Genomic DNA, 21332 nt, shown 5'->3' with positions numbered 1-21332 from the left:
CTGTGATAAGCCTTCTAGAGCTACTTATCTTCAACATGCCTTGTGCATTCATGCTTCTTGCTTATGTTCGGTTCCCTCTTCTCTTAAATACCTTTCCTTTTCTTCTCCATCTAGTGAACATCTGTTCATCCTTCAAAACCCGGCTCTAATAACACCTCTCCTGTTCAGCTTTCTCATATTGACTCACCCAGACAAAGTAATTGTTGCTTCACCTGTGTCCTCAAAGTGTGAACTGCACTCCTGGGAGACAGAAGAGTATATTGACTAAGAGCATGTGCCCTGGAATCAGACTGTAGGATTTAGAATTCCAGTTCTTTTCATCCTTATGAACTGAGTCACCTTTGACAAATAAGTGAATCTCTTTGTGCCTTAGTGTTTTTACTTGTAAAATTGGAATGATACTTTATAGGGTCATAATAAGGATTAGTATTAAATACACAGAGTAGTTAGAATAGTGCCTGCTATGGTGTAAATGCTCAATAAATAGTAACTTTCATTATTATTACTCTGCCCCCTATGATACCGACTTGAACCCGGATATTGCATTTTTCTTTTCTTTCCAATTTCGTCCGTATCTCTAATATAGCATATGCTAAGTGTATTATAGTCACTTTCATACAGGCTTCAGGGGGTCAGGTGGCTCAGCCAGTAAGCAGCAGGAGAAGGATTGAAACTGAGCTCTGCAATAATTCAAAGGCCAGCTCTTAACTACTATATGTGAGAAAATGTTCCTTGCATCATTTTTCCTGACTGTCAAGTCTCAGCTGGGAACAGCAAGACTATACCATGTTATGCTGCAGGGATGAGTAAAACAAGGCCCCCGCTCTCGGGGACTCCCAGCACAGCTCAGAACCTAGAGTGGAAGACAGATGTGTGAACAGGTCTTTCAGACCACGTGAAGGCCATGTCGAAAGTCGGACACAATGCTGAGGGAGCCCAGAGGAGCGAGCAGATCCTGAAAGCTTGGGGAAGGGAGGCTGTACTAAGAGGTGGCATAGGAGTTGGGTCTCAAAGCATAAGAAGAGCGGCTCTGGATACAGGGCACCTCGGCAGAGGGAATGGCGTGAGGGAAGGGCAACAGGTGCGAAGGTGCGCAGCGCTAAAACAGAGCTGGCCTGGGGACAAGGGTTGGGGAGAGGAAAGACGGCAGAGATCTGGCCATGCTGTGATGGGCTTCGGTCACCTTTGGACTTCTGTCCCAGGGAGTAGAGTTGAGTTTTTGTTTTGCTCTATTACATCTGAGGTTTCCTGAGACCTGGGAGAAGAATCATCCTATTCACCGCAGTTGCGAACGCGGAAATACATGAGACAGTGGACTTTGCCAACCTCTTGGTCATCATGGAGCCCTGTGGTGTAATTGTTAAGAATGTGCTCTGAAGGGCAGATTTCAAATCCCAGTTCATTGGCTGTGTGACCACAGATAGGTTACTTAACCCCTCTGCGCCTTGGTTTCTTCATCTGTTCAGTAAGAACAAATAATATCTAAAATTCTCCGAACAGGGCCCGGCACTTGGTAAGTGCTATGGAAGCATTGGTATCATTAATATTAGGCCAGTTCAGACTTAGATCTTGGTACATCCTGTCCGTGCATCAGGTTTCAAGACCCTCTCTATTTCTTGTGGGTGAAGTGCACAGTGAGTACCAGGGCCTGCAACGAGGACCAACTCATGCGAGCCTCTTGTCTTGCCCACAGCGGACGACGCCTGTGGTGGGACCCTGCGGGGCCAGAGCGGCATCATCTCCAGCCCCCACTTCCCCTTGGAGTACCATAACAACGCCGACTGCACGTGGACTATCTTGGCTGAGCTGGGAGACACCATTGCTCTGGTCTTCATTGACTTCCAGCTCGAGGATGGTTACGATTTTCTGGAAGTCACGGGGACCGAAGGCTCCTCCCTCTGGTAAGCACCATCCCTGCCCCTTCCCAGTGCCTTGTGACTGTGCCTCACTGGGGTGCAGTCTCCTCATGACCCAAGGCCCCTTTGCCACTTGCTGCACCCACTGTTGAAGAGTTTTCCTCTCATTGCAATGAGACATCACTGCATATTTTTAGAGCCTGGGTAAAATTTTACAGTGATTTTGGTATCTTATTTGAAGCATGTCCTTGCTGGAGAATTTCGTGGTGGGTTTTGGTTGAGTAACTTGCATTAAGACTAAAAGTGTTCTGGTCTTAGGACGTTGACAGAGTCTCAGTAAAATGATTTGATACAGCGTTCCATTTCTGGAAGACATTTATAGCATCCAACAAAGGAAGTAGAACCTTAAGTGGCAGTTGCTTTTCCCACTCCCGGGGTCCAGAGACGGGAGAGGCATTGTGTCTGGGTTTCTGAGGGCAGGGACCTGCCTGCTCCCTGCCGTCCTGGTTGCACTGAAAAGCACGGCTCTCCTGCGTTCTGCTCCGCCAGCTGCGCTGCAGACTCTCGAGGCTGACAGGCCAGGAGGACAGGGGCCATGCAGACTTACCGGCCTTGGCTGCTTGTAGTCTTCTAGATTTGGACCCACAGGACATGCCCAGTCTGAGGGTGCCTTCAGGAAGTGTCCAGCTTCCTATTTGCATGACAAGTCTTGGGGTGATGGTATGGTGTTTTGAGCACCCTCTCGTACTGTCCTTGTGGCTGTGTTATCAGGGTGTCGGGGGGACCTGTGTCAGCACATCAGGAGCCAGTAGAAAGATATGTCCAGATGTGCTTCAGACAAGATGGGCATCTTTGCAGCCTTCATTGCACAATGTCAGGGAAGCCAGGGTCCAGTACCTGCAACGAGGGCCGAGGATGTGTCACGGGGACTCTGAGTGAAGCCGGGAGTGGGTGACTGCCAAGCAGTGATCAGCAGGGCTGAGGAGGAGGGCGGGAGGGGAGGGAAGGAAAGAGGAAGAAAACAGGAGGCAGGGGCATGTCCATAGAGCACCTCTTTTATCCCAGCTTTTGTACCATGAAAGAAATACCAGTTGAGTAAGACATGGTCCTTTGAGGGTGAGAACATTGGACAGGCCCATAGTAGGAGCCATGTGTGACTGTGTGAAAGGGATAAAGTGGAAATGGACTCCCCCCAAATATGGACTCTGAAATTTGGGGACCAGTGTAGCCCAGAGAACGTCCTGGTGCAGTGGAAGGCAAACCGACCAGGGAGTCAGAAGACCATGGTTTCATATACTTGTCTGTTAACTTGGCCAGGTCATTTACTACCCCGGATGGGGTGCTGAGAAAGCACATGTGAGGCCAAGCATTAAATTGCTGTGTGGAGGTTAATGTTCTAGTCTGGAGGCTGGATGTTGGGAGCTTGGAGTTGGGTTGAAAATCTAGATGACCCTTCACTGAACTGGTACCCCAGTGACCTGCCCAGTGTGAAAACCATCTTTCCACCTGCCTTTTTTTGTAAAATACCTGTTTTACTGATTATACATGTGCTCCTTATAGAAAACATGAAAAATATAAAACGTTACAGAGAAATAAATAGCAGGCATTAAAATTTTTATGTATTCTCCTTTGGCTTTTTGCTTTGCCTAGATCAAGCTGGCTGGATACTTAAATATATTTTAATATTACAAAATTAGGATCTTAATATATCTGTAGTTATATATTTTTACCTTAGCATTCAAATCATGAAAATCTTTCAATATCATTACATATGCTCCCAAAACATAACAGATGTGATAATAGTATCATACAATATATTGAGCATTTATTATCAACATGTGGCAGGCTGATTCTAAGCTCTTAAAGCTATAATTTCATTTCATCTTTATAAAAATTTTAGGAAGTAGGTAGCATAATTGTCCTCCTTTTACAGGTAAGGAAAATGAGGCCCAGAGAGGTTATGTGACACGCTTGAAGTCACACAGCTAGTAAGCTGAAGAACTGGGATTCAACCCCAGGATAGTTGACCTTGAAAGCCCATCTTGTTAGCTGTGATGATCCGGAAGGATTGTCGCGGCTCCGTGGCATGCCTTCTTCAGACTGTGCATACCTTATGCATCAGATCTCTTATTGGGTTGTTCCCAAGTTTCCACTCCTGTAAACAGAAGCCAGGATGTATATCCCTGTCCATTCCCTCCCTTCCAGTCCAAAGGCCTCTTCGACTCGCTTGTTTATCTGTGGGCCCAACGGTCTCCCACGGCTTCTGCTCTCCAGGTGCGGGCCTACGCATTGTCTAAACTTCTGGAGTGAAACAAATCTGAAAGACTATTCCTTTTCCTATTAAGTCACTCAGTGGGGAAGGAATTAAGCAGAGGAAATCGTTAGGGGAGTCATTCAGAACTCTTTGCTATAAGATTAAATTATAATTATTTACAGGGTTGGTATCACCACTGCCAGGCAGGATGCGTTTCTGGCTCTGATTTATCCTTGCATAGCAATTATGGATAAACAAACTTGGAGGGGCAGGACATATGTGCAGAGAACCCGTGCCCTCCCCTGCCCCTTCTTTTATGGATCCCCGGATTCTTGTGAAAGTGTAATGCTGCTGGTTTATGAGTGTACTGCTTTTATCCACTCACATTAAGATTTTAAGATGTTCTCTTGAGTTCTGCACCAAGGCATAGGAAAACAGAAGAGCCTGTTAGAAAAGATGGATTTGAGCAACTCACCTAGTGAGAAGACAGAGACACCTTTGAGAGAAAAAAGCCACTCCCTCCCTCACTGGGTAGTAGGTTCCCCCTAATTCAGAAGGGATAGGGGCATAGAATGTTCTGCCTCAGTTTCCACAAGCCTCTGCTCCCCCAAGTGGGATAACAAACAGGAGAGTTTTCATGAGGTTTCTGGTTGTTTGAATTTCATGGACCAGTAAAATTTCCAAACAGTTGGGGAAACGTAGGGTTGATAATTTTTTATTTTGCCAAGTAAGGATTAGAGGAAAACCTGCCAACTCCTCAGAACATTATTTCATAAAACAAAGGACAGTTCGACGCCAAAACTGTGACAGGATATAATCCGTAGGCAGCCTTGCGCAGACACAGTGAGAGACGGGGTTGGAGGAGCTCACCTTAAGTTAGCGGTGTGTGTCCAGAACTGTAGAGTCATGTGATACATATGCATCAGTCATTTTTGGGGTCAATGACAGGCCTCTGGTAATCAGACAATCCTTGTTTTCAATAGGAAAAGGCTACCATGGTGAGCGGTGAACCCTGTAACTGGCATGTTGAGAGATTCCCAAGTATTTTAGACCAGTGGTCCCCAACCTTTTTGTCACCAGAGACCAGTTTCGTGGAAGGCAGTTTTTCTGCAGACTGGGGTGGGGTGGGGGATAGTTTCATGATGATTCAAGAGCATTACATGCAAGCTCACCTCCTGCCGTGCGGCCTGGTTCCTGACAGGCCTGGACCGGTACTGGTCCGTGGCCCGGAGGTTGGGGACCGCTCTTTTAGACTTACTCTCCCTTAAGTTTATTGCTTTTTTTGCTGATTGACCATGAGTGAAAGCTGGGTTTGAGTTGCCTGAGAATTACAATCCAGGCAGTATATTTGGTATTATTCACACACACACACACACACACACACACACACACACACCCAATCAGTCCTGACACACACCCCTCCAAGTCCCTGCCATATACTTGTCACCAAGTCAACCCCCTACACGTACATAGTTCTATCTTTACTCACTGAACTCAATTAAGAGGGCAGATTTTCTCTCACTGATCCTTCGCCAGGGCGGTGGGGGCGGTGGGGAGGTCTTTGTTCTGCTCTGACCTGTTCAATGTGCTGTCACCTTTGTGGAACCCCATCGTTCACCTCAAATTCTAGAAGAATACCACATTCCTCATGAGGCCCCTGGACTTTTCAGAGGGCTGGGACTAAGGGATGCCGAGACCCCTTGAAACCCCGGGTTCTGGGACTTTGGAACCTGGAGGTCCCTGGAGGGTATCAGGATCGTGTTATTGTAATGGGTAGAAGCGTTTGCCAGCCCAGTGCAGAGCCAGCCTCTCCACTGTGGAGAAAATCAGTGAAAGAAAGTCCACTGAGAAGCCATGAGACCCCAAATCTCTCCCCACCTTCTTCTGCCTCATGCTCGACACTCTCCAATTGAGTCTCTCCAGACTCTTCCTCTGGGCTACAAGGAAGAGAGAAAGCCAGACGTCCTCTCCGAGCATAGGGTGTGGTCCACGTAGTCCCTCCAGTATTAGGCATTGAGCCTCTGTCTTGGTACCTAATTAGGGAGAGAACCAACTTCAGAGTCAGATGGACTTGAGCTCAAAACCCAGATCTACCTCTTAATCGTTGTGTGATCTTGGGATAGTTACTAGCTTCTCTAAGCCTCAGTTTCCACATCTGAGAAATGGGCTCATCATTCCAACCTATACAGCATGTTGAAAGGACTGAACATGTTCACTGCTACCTGGCTCATGGCAAGTACAATATAATGCTTCTGGACTGGGGACCGGAGCCAGGGGCTCACTCTTTGAGGGGAAAGGGTAAGTTGAGGCATCTCCAACAACTCAACCTCATCCGCCCCATTCTTGGGGCTTCCTCTGAGACCCACTTCCCAGACGGCCAGCCCAGCGGCATCTCACCAGACAGAGGGGCACAGCCTGCCTGGTCACTCTGAGGCAGCCCCCAGGGGAACTGCCTGTACACCGATGTGAGGGGGGCTGGTGGAGAGCTCCTGCGTCAGACTAGAGGGTGTGTGCCGAGGTCAGAAGTGGGCAGTGACTTTGTTGAAACTGTCCTCTCAGAGTTGCACTTTGTGAGCACACCGTGGTCAGCATCATCCCTTCTCTGCCTGGACCCAGCCCCAGAGTGGCCAGTTAGCTACTTTGGTAGAAAAACAGAAGATTCAACTCAATCAGCCACCACTGGGTGCTCTGTGCGGGGCTAGGAGCTGGGGCGACACCACCAGGAGTCAGGCACAGCCCCCACCCAGGGCAGCCCACACAGTAGGGCAGAAGGGGCTGAGAATATGGAGAGACATTCAAGGAGACCAGTATCCAAGACGGAGGCGCGGGGGACGTCTCTGTCTGGGACCCTTCACTGTCTCTGGTCAGTGAAGCTGCAGAGTTCAGTTGCTCCTTCCCCTCTCTCCCTCGCTCCCTCCCTCCCTTCCTTCTCTTTCTCTGTTTCTCTCCTTCTCCCTCCAGTGGCAGTTTCTTCCCAAAGCATGGTGGACAGGCCAAGATAGACCTCTGCCCAGAAGCCACCCTTGTCCTGGAGGACATTGGAAGTGCTTTGGCCTGTCTGTGGGGGTGTGTGGGGGGCAGGGAGTTCAGAGCCCCTCCCACATGTGGGATTGCTGTGTTGACCCTAGAACCACACCCGACATCTTGGGTGTCGCTTCTGTGAGTCAGTCTCTGCCAGTGCTACCTGGCCTCTCCTCCTTGCCCCCTTCACTGTGATTTCCGTTCTTTATTTGTTTCACTATGATCACCTGCGATCTGTCTGCCCATTCTCTCCATCCCCGCACCTCCAAGCCAAGCCCCTACAGGCCTGTGTGTGACGAGCTTGCCTCCATCAAACATTTAAAGTAGGGCAAGGGAGGAGAGCTCACTCCAGGTTCTTGGAGGAAGACGCTGTCCTAGAGCCGAGACCAGGGCCTCAAGGCAGAGGGAGGCAGCATGTGAGACAGGCGTTGAAGGTGGGTACCATTTCATGTGCGAGATGATGGGCCAGGGAGGCCGTCATTCTAGGGCTGCTGACGAGACCTCTGGGCCAAAGTGGGAGCTCCCCTGATCGCCGAGACACAGGTCCAGGCAGTGGTCCCAGGGTTCCCTAGGGCAGATTCTCTCCCCGATGCCCTCCCCACCCCATCAGCACCACCAGGGCTCTACCGGCTACCTCGGAGCCTAGGCTGCCCCCTCCACCTGAAGATGAATGGAAGTCTTCCCTATTGTCTAGGTTTCCCTGGTCCTGCCCGCAGGGGCTGCCCAATAGACTTTGCTGCCTTTGGAAAGAGAATTTCCCTAGAAAACAGCCCCAACCTCCTCTCTCGATCCAGCTTTGCAGGGTTTCTTTACTTTGTTCCCCTTCATTTGCTTGCTTTTGTTTTTATTGGTGGCGGCACAGCAACTCCAGTCTGCCTTACAGACATTCATTTTGAAAATTTTGCGAGCAACACTCTTTCTCCTCATTTTAATTATTAAGTATTTTACACATGGAATTGGAGCAACTAGAACCATTTGATCTCAGTGACTTTTAACTAGATATTTCATCAGGAGCCATTAGATTTGGATATAATTAGAATGAGAAAAGAATGCCAGTGGGGATTTGTTAATAATAACTATTCATTTATTTTTTCATTCACATATACTTTATCAAACCATTGGTTTAGATCATTCATGTTCTTTGTTACTTTTCCCCTATTTATTTTCAGTAATCATTTATTCAAAGGCTTCTATGAACTACGCTCTCCTAGGTGCTAAGGAGACAAAGACACAGTCCCATTCCCAGAGAGTTATTTATTCACTCCACAAATGTTTATGTAATAGCCGTCCACCCACCATGTTGGGCCCTGACGCTCACAGGGTGAACAGGCAGAACAGTGCTTTACAATGTCATGTGTTAGGTGCTTTCTAAGAGGCATGACGAAGTTCCCATAGGGACGAATAGAAGAATGTAGTAGCTAGGATTCTTGTGGTTCAAGAAATAGAAACTTACCTCCAGCTGACTCAGGCTCAAAAGGGAATGTGTTGGCTTCTGTAACTGACAAGTCTAGGATTGCCTTCAGGCACTGCTGGACCAGGGGGTGCAGAGAATGTCATCTGAATCTGTTTCTTTCTCTCCCGGGGCTTTGCTCTCCTGTGAGTTGCCTTCATTTTCAGGCAAGCTTTCCCCAACTGGTGGCAAAGGTGACCACCGTCAGCTCCCTGCACCCTACTGGTTTAGCAATCCCAGAAGAAAGAAACCATCTCTTTCCTTGTGGTTCCTGCAAAAGCCCCCAATAAACTTGATTGGACTAGATTGATTCATAGGCCCAGCCCTCAATACCGATGTAGCCAGAGGGTGTTCTCATTGGCCAGGCCCAGGCCACGTGGCAATCTGCTCTGGCCAAACCTCATGCTCAGGAGTGGAGGAGGGTTGGTTCACCAAAGGAAAACCGTGTCGTGGGGCCGGGGGGGTGGAACGGGGGGGGAAAGGATATCCCCTGAAAAAATTGTCAGTCTTCCTGTCATGAGGGAGGGGAGGACTCAGATAAATGAGTCCCAAATGAGGTGACTTTTGAGTTGAAGTGGGGGGTGAATAAGAGCTTGCCACTGGCATGAAGCAGAAAAGAGCCTCCCCGTGTTTGGGGCACTGCACGTGGGCTTCAGGGTGAAGAGCGCGAGGGCAGGCTGTGAGGCCTGAAATGAGCACAGGAAGAGTGTGGGTCGTGGAGACGCTTCCTCCCATGATCATAAATGGGGAGAGGATTCCACAGATTTTAGAAAGCTGTTGAAGTGTTTTAAGCAGAGAAGTAACATAATCCCTCTGAATTTTAATTGGGCCCAAATAGAAGACTGAGAAACCAGCTGTAAAACTTTTTTGTGACCACTCAGGCAAGAGATAATCCAGCTTTGAATTATGGCAGCTGTGAAGGGATGGAGAGGAAGAGGTGACATCAAAAAGCGTCTCAGGCAGAATCAGCTGCTTTGGGGGGTTTATTGGAAAGGAGGAGCAAAGGCAAGGAAGGAATCTGGGGTAATTTCCAAGTTTCTGGGTGAATGACTGTGGGAGGGTCTTTTATCAAACAGGAAGTAGCAGGTCTGGGATAGAGTGGGGGAGGATACACTCACTGGCCTCCCCAGCACAGAATGGGCACAGGGAGGGAAGTCAGGATCACGGCAGGGACAGAGATGAGCCTAGATGCAGGAATACAGGTTCCCTCGATTATTGATCCACAGTCTTTCACGTAAGATGGTAGAGATGGCCAGAGGAATCAGTAGCTATGCCTGGAAAGTTTGGTGTTCAGGTAAATGCTGTGGCAGGGCCTTGAGAAGTCATCTTCAGGATCAGCACCAGCATCATCTCTCTCAGTAGCGTCTCTACCATTACAGTCAGCCTTGCCATCTCCATCTTTATTACCAACATTTTCCATGATCATTCATTCATTCATTCATTCAAACAAACTACTTCTGCAGTCTGACATTGGGCTTGGCACTGGGAATGCATTGGAGGAGGGGATAGATAAAACATCTGCCTTTGTGGGCTTTCTGGTCTGTTTGGGGGGACCGACATTCAAAAATAACCACAAAATAAATGTAAAATACACCTGTGATTAGTGGCATGAAGGAAATGACAGAATGGGGAATAATAGCGGTGGCACTATTCTTTGATCTTAATAGGATAAAAGAATCCTATCCTGTTAAGATAAAAGAATCAGGGGAGGCCTCTCTGAGGGTGTAGGATTTAAGCTGAGATCTTAAATCCTACTAGTTGCCGAAATTGCCATGGAAGTGCTTGGGGGTCTGCATTTCAGGCAGAGGAAATCTCACCTGTAAACCCCTCACATCATAATGTCCCTATTTGCCCTTAAACTTCATACATGAAAGTGGCGTAGGCTGAATGCCTGTCCCCTGGGATTTCAGCATGTTTGAATGTCAGGAGCAAGGCAGGGTCCGCTGAGATCTGTGCAGGAGTGAGGCTGCCAAACCCAGTGGCACCATGAACTGGTAAGAAGAGGGATCTATTCCAGCCAAGACCCAGAGCCTCCTGCCTTCCTAAGGGGTTTGTGATGCCCTTGCTCTCCGCCCCCCCCCGCCCCGCCTTTCCTGCCACATTACAATGCTTTAAGCCACCCCAAGAAGCTCTTCTGATGGAGTCCATGAAATTGCATCTGTTGTAGCCATCAGGAGCCAGGCCATAAATAATGAGCCCTTTAAAATCTCATCTCCTCTATCTCTCGGAGTTGGAAATAGCATTACCAGCTCCGCAGCTGAGCAGTAGGAAAGGATTAGCGCCCTAGCATGCTGCCGGTACAAACATGCCTGGAGAGCCAGGCGAGGGCTCCTGCTCCCTCTGTAGAGTATCAATATGACTTCCTGGCTTCCACCCGTGAGAACTTGTTCTCAGAGAGAGAACAAAGGCCTCAGCAGGAAGGAGTAGGAAGTGAGCTCGGTTGTCCGCTGTCTGCGCAGCGGCTCTGCTAAGAGCTAAGAACTTTGGCCAAGTTCTGTGCGTGGAAAGCTGAGGCCAGGCAGCTGGCCTGCCTCCCGTGTGTCTGAGGGTATGCAACAGGCTTGTACTAAGTGTGTCACCTGCACAGGGGCCCACGCCAGGGCCAGGACCATGAAGGGCAGCAGACAACAAGATGATCTCCTCGGCTTCTCTTGAGGAGCTGCCAGGAGCCTGATGGTGCCACTAAGACAGATGGAAGGAGCAGTTCTGGGCCCTTCCAGAGGTCTCTCATTCTGGCAAGACCTGCCTTTTTGAATGATTTTAGTTCATTCAGGATGCTCAAGGCCCCAATCTTGGTCTTCATTTTTCAGTCCTGGCCATGAATGTTTGTTCCAGTCGCTCTTGGCTTCACCTAGTCCATGTTTCACAGTTTTGGCTGTCTCTTGCTCCTACAGTCTCTTCTGGCTTCCTAAGACTGACCTAAATACTTGGTTCTAACCCTGAGTCTATATTTCTTTTAATCCCAGCTTCTCCTCATCCAGTGGCTGGTATGTGACACCTCCAGACTCACCAAGGAAGTGGGATTCACGTAGAAAAGCAGCATTTAACAGTCTGATGAAATAGCAAGATGATCACTGTTGAACGCAATAGATTTCGCCATTTAGGAAGCTAGAGTGCAGGGTTGTTTTGAACAAAAGCAGGGAGGCTTTGCGGAGGAATGGAACTCTAGCGTCTCTGTGAACTCATCATCTAAGTTCTTCTTAGAAGAGCAGTCTACACTCGCTGCCTCTCAGTCTTCTAGCCTCCATTAATTCTTCAGCTACTTCACCGTGTCTTCTACCACAGCCTTACCCTGAAACCACGCACATTAAAACCATCCTCAGAAACCACTCCCCCCACCCCAAACACTGCCGCTCCCAATGCCAAATACGGTCTCATCTTACTGGACACTTCTACATTCTTTTATGTTGTTGGCTGTCTTCTCCTTTTGGAATTCTCCTTTCTCTTTGCCTTCATGCTACTCTCTCTGATTCTTCTTGGACCTCTCTAGTCATTCCTTCTCTGTTTCCTTTGATGTCTGCTTTTGCCTTACAGCTTTGCCCACTCCACACATCCTCCCTTGGTTATTTACCTACTTTCTTGGTTTAAGACACTTCTTATTAGTTTGTCATTCCCAAACCTGGCTCCCTAGCCTTGCCTCCCCACGGACCATCAAACTGTAGAGCCACCTACTTGTTCAACATCACCTTGGTGTCCCACCAGTATCTCCAGCTCCACCTGTTCCAACTTCACTCATAATTGAGTCCTAAATTGGTTGGTTTGTTTCTTTTTTTAGTGTATGGCCCCTCCCTCTACCTAGTTATCTAAAAATCTGGGAGTCATCTCCGTTTAATCTTGCTCTGTCACCAGCCACATTCGGTCAATTGCTAAATTCTTCTAATGTACTCCCTATAACATATATTTGCATCTTCATTACCACTCCCCTGTTCAACCCATCATCTTTTCTTCTTTGTGGGTTGTAATAGCCTCTTTACTGATCTCCCAGCCTCTCGGCACTCTCCAATTCATCCTCCCCACTGCTACCAGAATGGTTTAATTAAAATGCAGGTCTAGCATGCTAAGCCCCAGGCAAAAGCTTTCAATCATCTTTCATTGCCTACAGAATAAAATTCCAGTCCTTCACAGGGCAGGAGAGGTTCTTTTTGATCCAATCCTTGCCCACCACCCCAGCCTCAGCTCTTGCCACTTCCTTCTTCAAACTCTCATTAACCCTAAAACTCAATGGTATAGCACAAAGAAAGGTTTACTTCTTGTTCGTGTCTGTTTTGGGTCATTGGAAGTGGCTCTGATTAACACAGTCATGCAGGTGGGTATTCAGGTGCGAGGAGGTTTCACCATCTTGTAGCTGCACCATGGGGAGTATGTGGCCTTCTCCATTGTCATGACAGGGACGCAGAGTGGAGAATCTAGCATGGGCTTTTCACTGCCCCAGTCCAGATATTATATACATCACTGCCAACTCACAGTTCATTGGCCAATAATAGTCACATGGTCCAGCATAGCCACAAGGGAGCCAGGAAACGTGGTGAGCACATGGAATGCCTAGGGAGCCAAAATCTCAGCTATACCTCATGTTTCAATAGACAAGGAGTCCTGGCTCCTGTCAAAGGCCAGTCCCTTCCTTTATGCTCCTAATGTCATTGTCCCCAAAGACTTCCCACTAAATTCATCTTTTTTGTGCATTCATTTTTGTCTTCTCTCTTGAACATTGTTAACACCATAAAGACATGTCCTAATATCTACCATCTAAAATCAAAATTAAAACAGTATGCTCCTTAGTCCCATTCAGCTACCACCAATTGCTGAGAAAGGTCTCTTTCTTAGTTCTGCCCTGCCTGCCATTAAAACTGACCTTGCTAAAATTGCCAACGACCTCCAGGTTACCAAATCCTGTGTCATTTCTCTGTCTTTATGTGATTTGGCCTCTTGGCACGATGCGACGCTGATGATCTAGCCTTCTTGGACTGTTTCCTTCTCTTGACTAACTTGAAGCCACATAGAGCTACCTATGGCCATTCCTTCTCAGTCTACTCTGCTGCTCATCCTTTGTCCAGCCTTTATCTGAGGACTTCCCTGGGGGTCCTGGGACCCTCCTCTCCTCCATATACCTTCTCTCCAAGTGACCTCAACCAATCACAAGTTGACCTTCAGTATCATTCTATATGCCAGTGGCTCTCAACTTGAATATTCAACCCTGATGGATTTTTAGGGGGATCCATAAAATTAACAGAATCTTAAAGTGAAATCTTCCAAGCAGACTTTTTTTTTTTTAATTGTGGTAAAATGTGCAAAACGGAACATTACCATATTAGTCACTTGTAATTGTACAGTTCTGTGGCACTAAACACATTCATGTCGTTGTGCAGCCAACACCACCATCCAATTCTAGAACTTTTTCCACCTTCCCAAACTGAAGCTCCTTACCTATTAAACAATAACTCCTCACCCCCTCCCAGCCTTTGGTAACCACTAGTCTGTGTTCTATCTCTATGAATTTGTTTACCCTAGGTACCTCATGTAAGTGGAATCATACAGTATTTGTCCTCTGTGTTTGGCTTATTCTACTTGGCATAATGTTTTCAGAGTTCATCCATATTGCAGCATGTATCCGAATTCCCTTTTAAAGCTGAATAATGTTCTATCGTATGTATAGACCGCATTTTTAGAATCCATTCATGTGTCCATGCATGTCCCCTCTTCACCCGTAATCTCTTCCTCCCCCAGCCTCCTCCACCTCTGTCTGCTCTCAAGAGGAAGCTGCTCCTGCCCGTTTGAGGCTGTCAACATCTCCGGCTGTTCAGTGGCCTTGCCTCCCAGCTTCTACCCCTCCTCTAACTCATTTTCCATGTAGTACAGCAGCTGGACTGGCCGATGTTCATTCACCGAATCCTGTCTCCCCAATGTAAGGCTTGACAGTGGCTTCCCATCACGCCTGGAATAAAATCCTATGGCCAGACTGCACTGTTGGGGCGCTGCCCACCTCTTTGACCTTCCTCTAGCGCTTGGCCCACCCTGTGTGCCTCAGCCACGCTCACCTTCTTCCTGTCACCTAGATGGGCTAAAAGCAGGCACCCCCTGGGGCCTCTGCGATAGCTGCTCCCAAGGCTGGAGAGCCTCTTCTTTCAAAGTTTAAAAAAAAAACAACAACAACAAGTAACCCCAATGCCAAAAAGAGCACTGGCTTTTTTGAAATGCAGAGTTCCATTTAAATTTCCTCTCCTTAGAAAGGCCTTCCTTGCCCATGCAGTCTAAAGTTAACCCTCACTCTCCCTCACAGCATCGTGTTTTATTTTTAGGCATTTGTCAATACCTGACATTTTCTTGCTTACGTATGTATTTGTCTTTCTCCTGTGCCTTTCCCTTCTCCCACCACTCCCTGCAGAACCTTGAGAAGCCCCAATGTAGGGCTGCCACCTAGCAGGTGTCCAAGATTGGTTTGTTTGGAGGAGAGACCTGCTTGTGCCTCAACAATGACAATGGCCTGTGGCTAATTGCAAAGGTTAACGTGGAGCCTCTCCACCAAGTATTTTAAGTAATAACCTTCCTGGGGGACGTTTGCAAATTAGCCCTGACTCTTGCTGATTACTCATCCTAAACTCATTCTGATTAATAATTAATCAGCAAACTGTGTGGCCAGAGCAGGCTGATCAGTGCTAGACAGGATCTCAAATTATGCAAGTCACTTGGCCAGTCCTAAAAAATAAAAAGCTCAGCAGTCGACAGGACTGGAGAGGTTTGATTGCACCGTGAGTGAGGTACGGCTTCACAGTTGTTTGTTTTTCTTTTTTGTCCTTTCTTTTCTTTTGACTAAGAAATCAATTAGGCTCCAACTTGCAACCTCAGAGAGACTGTGTAGCACAGAAATAGAAATGTGTTAAATATCACTCTCTTTTTTGTTCCTTCCCCTCAGAAGAGTTTTTTGGTCTGGGAGACAGAGGTTAAAATTAGTTTGTTAAGCAAATGCCCGTCTGGCACCCAATGTCAATTTCCGCAGCCACGTCAACTTCAGCTACCCCTTCACTTCCTCTGGGTGGTAGCACGTGGGCCTGGCAACAAGGAGGTGAGAGATTTGATGGGCACTGCTCACTCTGCCCGCCCCACCGTTAGGAGGAATCAATTTGCCAGCAACCTGCCCAACCGGTAGTCCTCGGAGTGCTCTCTGTCCCCTGCCTACAAACCCCAGGGAGACAGGAGAAAAGGCAATCAGAGGGTGATGAACAGGATTCCTACTGCCGGGAAGGAACTCAGTGACCACCTGGGGCCCCTTTTAATCCTCAGTCTGCAGCCTCCACCCTCACAGGCTGGTCCTGCATGACTTTCTTCTTTCCTTCCCAGATTCTTTCTGGCCACTGGAGGTATGGCTGACGGGGAAACTCTGAGAAAGCAGAGATGTCCATAGACATAGACGTTCATCTCTGGGCTGGGGTGGCGGGTGGGTGTAGGATTTAGTGCAGTTAGTGCAACTCTGATGCCCGTTAAGACCACAGTGATAGAAAGGCGATACGCCAGACCAGCTAAGCTGGAATGCCCAGGAATGGGACCAACCATAAGTACTTTTTAAAGCTCCCCCATGGGATCCCAGTGTGCACCCAAGTGGAGAACCATGAACTGAGGGAGTGTGGTTGGCTTTTGAGAAAGAGATTATGAGGGACAGCAAAGAGTGGAGGAGGAAATAGAGTTTTCTGGAGATGACTATCTTCTCCAGAAATGAAGGAATGTCTGTCTGTCTGTCTTGTGACAAGGAGGGTGAAGGGGGAAGCGGCAGCTAAGCACACCAGCTTCTAGAAGTCCTAGAGTTTCTGATCTAACTCAGTTATATTCCCTGGTTTAAAAAACTACTCTTTAGAACTAACTCAACCTTTGTTTCTCATGTCGTGCTGCATGGACCAGCTTCCTGTTCCAGAAGACTTGCCTGAAGGTGCTTTAGAATATGGATTCCTGGTCCTGTCCCAGACTACAAACTCTGCAATTTCTGAGGATTGGGTCCAAATTCAGCATATTTAACTATTTTCCTGGGGGGTTTTGAAGCAGATTAAAGTTTGAGAGCCACACTGGGCCTGAACAGAACTCTTTCCAGAGCAATAACATAGAGAGGGTGGATTTTTGCCCATTATGAAATGATTTATTCTCTTATGAGTGGATCCATTATTGAATTTCTTGGCGTAGAAATTCCTAGGTTATATTGGACTTCTATACGTTTGGTTGTGGCTTGTGCCCGAGTTTGGGCAAGCACATCTATTACATAAAGTGAAGCATCCTGACTCCTAACGGACTTCATTAGTTCATTTAGCAAATGTTCTGGCCGGCCTACTTTGTGCCAGGTTCTGTGATCAGCCCTGGGATCATGACACTGAACTGGAAAGTCTCAATCCCCAGGCTTTAAATTCTAGCCTCACCTTGCCTACCTGGTGTAAGCCCATGAAAGACTGTCTCTTTTCTGAAGCCTTGAGATGTGGTGGCATCTTGGCCCTCCCTCATACCACTCACCCTCTTCCCATCCCCCCACCCCCAGGCTCCCACTGCACTGACACAAACCACTTAACTTCTCTAGCATTCTTCTCCCAAGGTGAAATCCCGAAGAGTGTGAACTTGTCCATCCTGAGTCCTCTGTGTCCAGCCAAAGTTCTGGCAGTGGACAGGCATAAAGGTTTGCTGACGATTTGTTGACTGAGTAAAGCCTTTTGGGGTCTCAGTGCCCTTATTACAGCTGTATCTCCCACCATCAGATAGAAAGGCATTTGGTACCGTGTTTCACTTCACCTGGTCTCAGAGCCCTTGGGCAACAGGACCAGGTGTCGAGATAAATAAACAAATAGGCACAGCTTGTAAGTGCCCAAGCCAGGAGTCGGACCCCATTGTCTGGACCCTAAACCCTGGTCCATCCCCTCTCTCTTCTGCCCTCTGAGCTCTGATTTCATTTTCTGCCCTGAGACCATTGCTCATGGGACCCTTTGGTTCTCTGTTCTGGAGTTGCAGGTCCTCTCTGTTCTTTATCCATGGGCCCGTGGCGAGTCACTCCTGGGTCCCATCCAGCAAAGAGTGACCCCTGCCCACTGTGCGCCTTGATGCCTCCATGATTACATCACCTACCCAGCCCTCCCAACATCCCAGGATAGTCTGAGCTGCAGTGAGTTGCCAGCCCTTGAATCAAAGTATTTGGTTTTGCCTAGAATTAGATTACAGTTTTGCTCCGTTCCTGTGACAGGCCATTGAAACTCATAGGCTGCTAGTCACATAGGGGGATGAGAAAATACAGCTTCCTCCCGATGCCTCTCCGTTCTCCCAGTTTTTCCTCCAGGCATTCTATAATGCCAGCTCTGTGGGATAGTTGTGAAGCCACCTTGGAGAATGTTTGTTGGCAGGAAACCGGGGCCGCTAACTCCAAGCAGGATGCTGACCACCCCCAGCGCTGGCTGGGTCCCCGTCGCTATGTGCATGGCCCCTGATGCCACAATTCCAGGTTTCCACGTCCAAGCGGGGAGGTAGCCAGGGCTTGGCCTGTTCTGCATCCAGGTCTGGCCCCTGAGCCCAGGTCTGCAGACCTTGCTGAGAGAGGGACCACATATCAGGGTCTCCCCTCCAGCATCCTGGGAAAGACCCCCAGGATTCTTGTTCATCTCTGAGCCTCATGGAAGGCAGTGTGGAGTAAGGGAAAGAATGTGGCTTTAGGAGTTAAAGTTGGGTTCAGATATCATCTCTGAGCCCGCTAATTGTATGACCTCAGTTAACTTACCTTTCAGGCCTTACATGGAGTTTACAAGAAATGTTTGGCGCGAAAAGCTTTATTCGGCCCCGCTTCCCTGCTTTTACATCCAGCTCATGTCCTTCCTCTGCCCTTGCATGGCTGAAGCACCTGGAAGGGCCGCCCCGCGGGTCCCCCAGCCCGCCCCGTCTGCCCAGTGCCTCTTGCCCCTCTCGCGGAGCCTCCCAGCATGTGCTCCGTGCAGACAGCCGCGCACAGCTCCTTCCGAGCCTCCATGGTGCTGTGGGTCTCAGCCTCTGCAGCTCCTCCGTCGTGGAGGTAGCTTCAGGCTGGCCCCCAGTGGGAGGCCACAGCAGGGCGTCGTCATGACCCTGGGGCCAGGCAGCTCTGAGGTCCCAGGGCCATTTGACTTTACCCTCGAGGGCACACAGAGGAAGACAAGAATGAACAATATGGCATTGACTCTTCTGTCTGAGCAGGGCACTCAGCTTGCTGAGCTTCGGTTGCCCCAGTTTTATAAGGAAAGCGGTGGATTTCCGTCCCCCCCCCCCCGCCTCTCCTACTTCCCAGCCTGCTTTGAACACGGGCTTGGGTGCACAGACTTCCTAATTTTTCACATGGAAACACAGCACCACAGATTCCCCTCCAGCAGGATCCACCTAAGGTGACTTTTTCTGGAACTGGGAGCCTTTGAGGAAGAAATGACCAGTACAGTTGATCCTTGAATGGTGCAGGGGTGAGGGGTGGGTTAGGTGCACCGACCTCCGTGCAGTCTAATAATGTTCGAGTATAACTTAAGTTGGTCCTCTGCATACACGGATTTCCAGCCTTGGATGGAAAATACTGTTTCCAGTCATTGTTTGGTTGAATCCACAGATGGGAAACCCAGGGATACAGAGGGCCAGCTGCGCATTTATTGAAAAAAAAAAAAAATCCATCTAAAAAGGGACTTGTGCAGTTCAAACCCGCATTGTTCAAAGGTCAGTTGTACCCTTTTTGTAGGCTGCCAACTACATACCAGGCAAATATATTTATCATTTCCTTTGCATCCATAAGAAACAGACTCAGTGAGGTCACATGCCCAAGGTCATGGAGCTAGAAAGTTGCAGACTGAAGCCAGGAAGGGGCCTTTGCCTCCCAGCCGTTCAACTCTTTCTTCCGCGCTGGATGGGTGTGGGGGAGCCAGGCTGGGAAGGGACTTTGGGTGCTCTGGAGGATGCCCCTGAGCCTATCTATACCCTCAGCTCTTGTTCTCTCCACCTTGGGTTATTTTTGTCCTTTGAACTATGTTTGGTTGGAGCTGCGGGCTGGCTTCCCAGGCAGCCAGGCTCATGGAGGCCTCATCTGCTACTGCGTGCTGCCAGCTCCCCAGAAGATGCCCAGTGGGCACAGGACAGACTGCCAGCAGCCTTCCCCTGCAGGAGAGCCCTGTCACTGCAGACGAACGGTGCATGTCTTCCAGCCCCATCCTTCTCATTGCTGGCCTGTAGCCTGAGTTGTCCAGATAATCCTTTTCATTGAGTGTTGCCTTCACGGGTGCCACGAAGGTCTGCAGTCAGTGGCAGCCCAGCCTTTGCCCCAACCAAGAAGAGACGCAGTCAGGCCTGCTCCCTGACTTCTGTGTGCCGCCTGTCCGGTTCTCAGGGTTCTCACAGTTCGCAGAATCTGTCAGGCTCTGTCAGGTGACATTTTTTTGCATAGAGGCGAGTGTCCCTTAGGCCCCGCTGTGAGCAGCGGATGACGACATGGATGCTAATGTGACCTCCGTCCTTCCACCCACAACTTCCTTCACAGTTGCCCGTCTTCTCCCCACCCTTGCCCAGCGATGCCCTCCTAAGCTCCCCTCAAAAGTCCCCAGTCTCTGCTTGTAACTACGCTCCCCAAGCTCCACCTCCAGGTGGTGCCTGGGCAGGTAATTACCTTCACAAGGAAGTTGACAAGTCTCTGGTGACTTCTAACCCAGCTGGAAAAGATTCATTATTCTGTATCTGGAAATAACCAGGCCCATCAGCACAGGACTGAGATAACACCAGTGTGAAAGTTCTCTATTCAGGGGAATTAATTAGGATTCCTTATTAAAGATCCAATTAGGCAAAAGGGCATTTTTTATCTGTGATAGTCAGCTGCTCCTCTTTTTCTAAAGCTATAACTCCAAGTATTAAAAAAAAAAAAAGAAAAAAAAAAGAGGAAACCAGGGGATGTGTTTTCTTCTAAAACAATTCACTCTTTCAGCGTCAGTTATGTCTTCATCAGGATGTGAAAATAGATTTTTTCATTCAATTTGCAACGCTTTATCTCTTCAGAGTCTGGTAATGATTCCACTGTATCCCCTTAGCAAGAACCACAGCCCCAGGTAGGTGCTGGGGAGCAGGATGTTTGGCTAGGAGGGCTGCAGAAGAAACAGCATTTTTTAGCAACCTGATTTGCAGGCTGGCAGGGAAGGCCGGCTCTGCCCATGTGACCTTAAGCAAGGTGGTTAACCACTCTGAGCCCCAGTTTCCTCTTCTCTAAATCTTTCCCCAGGGCTGCAGTGAGAAACAGGAGTAAGTTGGTACAACGTTAGGAAGTGGCTAAGAACGCAGGCTCTTGACGAAGCTGACCTTACATCAGCATCTACAAGACTGGAGCCTTTGAACCAGGGAATGTGTCTGAGCCTTGACTTCCCCCTGTGTCATGGGGGAGGGAAATCCCTCCTTCGAGGCTCCGGGTGGATTAAAGGGGAGACCAGGTAAAAGGGCCTTGCCTGTAGGGGCATTTAATACATGTTCGTCAAACCCAAATCACCCCCTCTTGGGTTTTCCTCAAAAAGCCCAGTGAGGATCCCTGGAGAGAGCTATTCCTGCTCCCCAGCCTGAGAGAACTGAGCTCACTTCGTGTTGGTGCGGCCTGGTGTTAAGTTCCTTAGGCGATTCTAAAGTACAGCTGTGTCTGAAACTGCGACCAGTTCTCCACCACCTGAGCTATGTTGATCGGCACGCTGTGTCCTCTGTGGCTCCAGGAAGCAGTGCAGAAGGGTGGGGTCACCTCTGGTTGCCGTGATTTTTCCCT

At 48.6% G+C, this 21332-nt stretch overlaps 1 protein-coding gene across 1 annotated transcript in view; it reads left to right on the top strand.

Moving 5' to 3' along the window:
- Positions 1 to 21332, top strand: part of CSMD2 (CUB and Sushi multiple domains 2) — a 547845-nt gene that overhangs the window by 193355 nt on the left and 333158 nt on the right. Inside the window, exon 5 of the mRNA XM_054571941.1 lies at positions 1694 to 1901. Within this exon, the coding sequence (XP_054427916.1) occupies positions 1694 to 1901 (208 nt within the window). The remainder of the gene's footprint in view (positions 1 to 1693; positions 1902 to 21332) is intronic.

Source organism: Pteronotus mesoamericanus, unplaced genomic scaffold (assembly GCF_021234165.1).
Source record: "Pteronotus mesoamericanus isolate MK-2021 breed Mesoamerican mustached bat unplaced genomic scaffold, CSHL_Meso_final contig_221, whole genome shotgun sequence".
NCBI lineage: Eukaryota > Metazoa > Chordata > Mammalia > Chiroptera > Mormoopidae > Pteronotus > Pteronotus mesoamericanus.
This window is presented reverse-complemented; position numbering and strand designations above follow the sequence as displayed.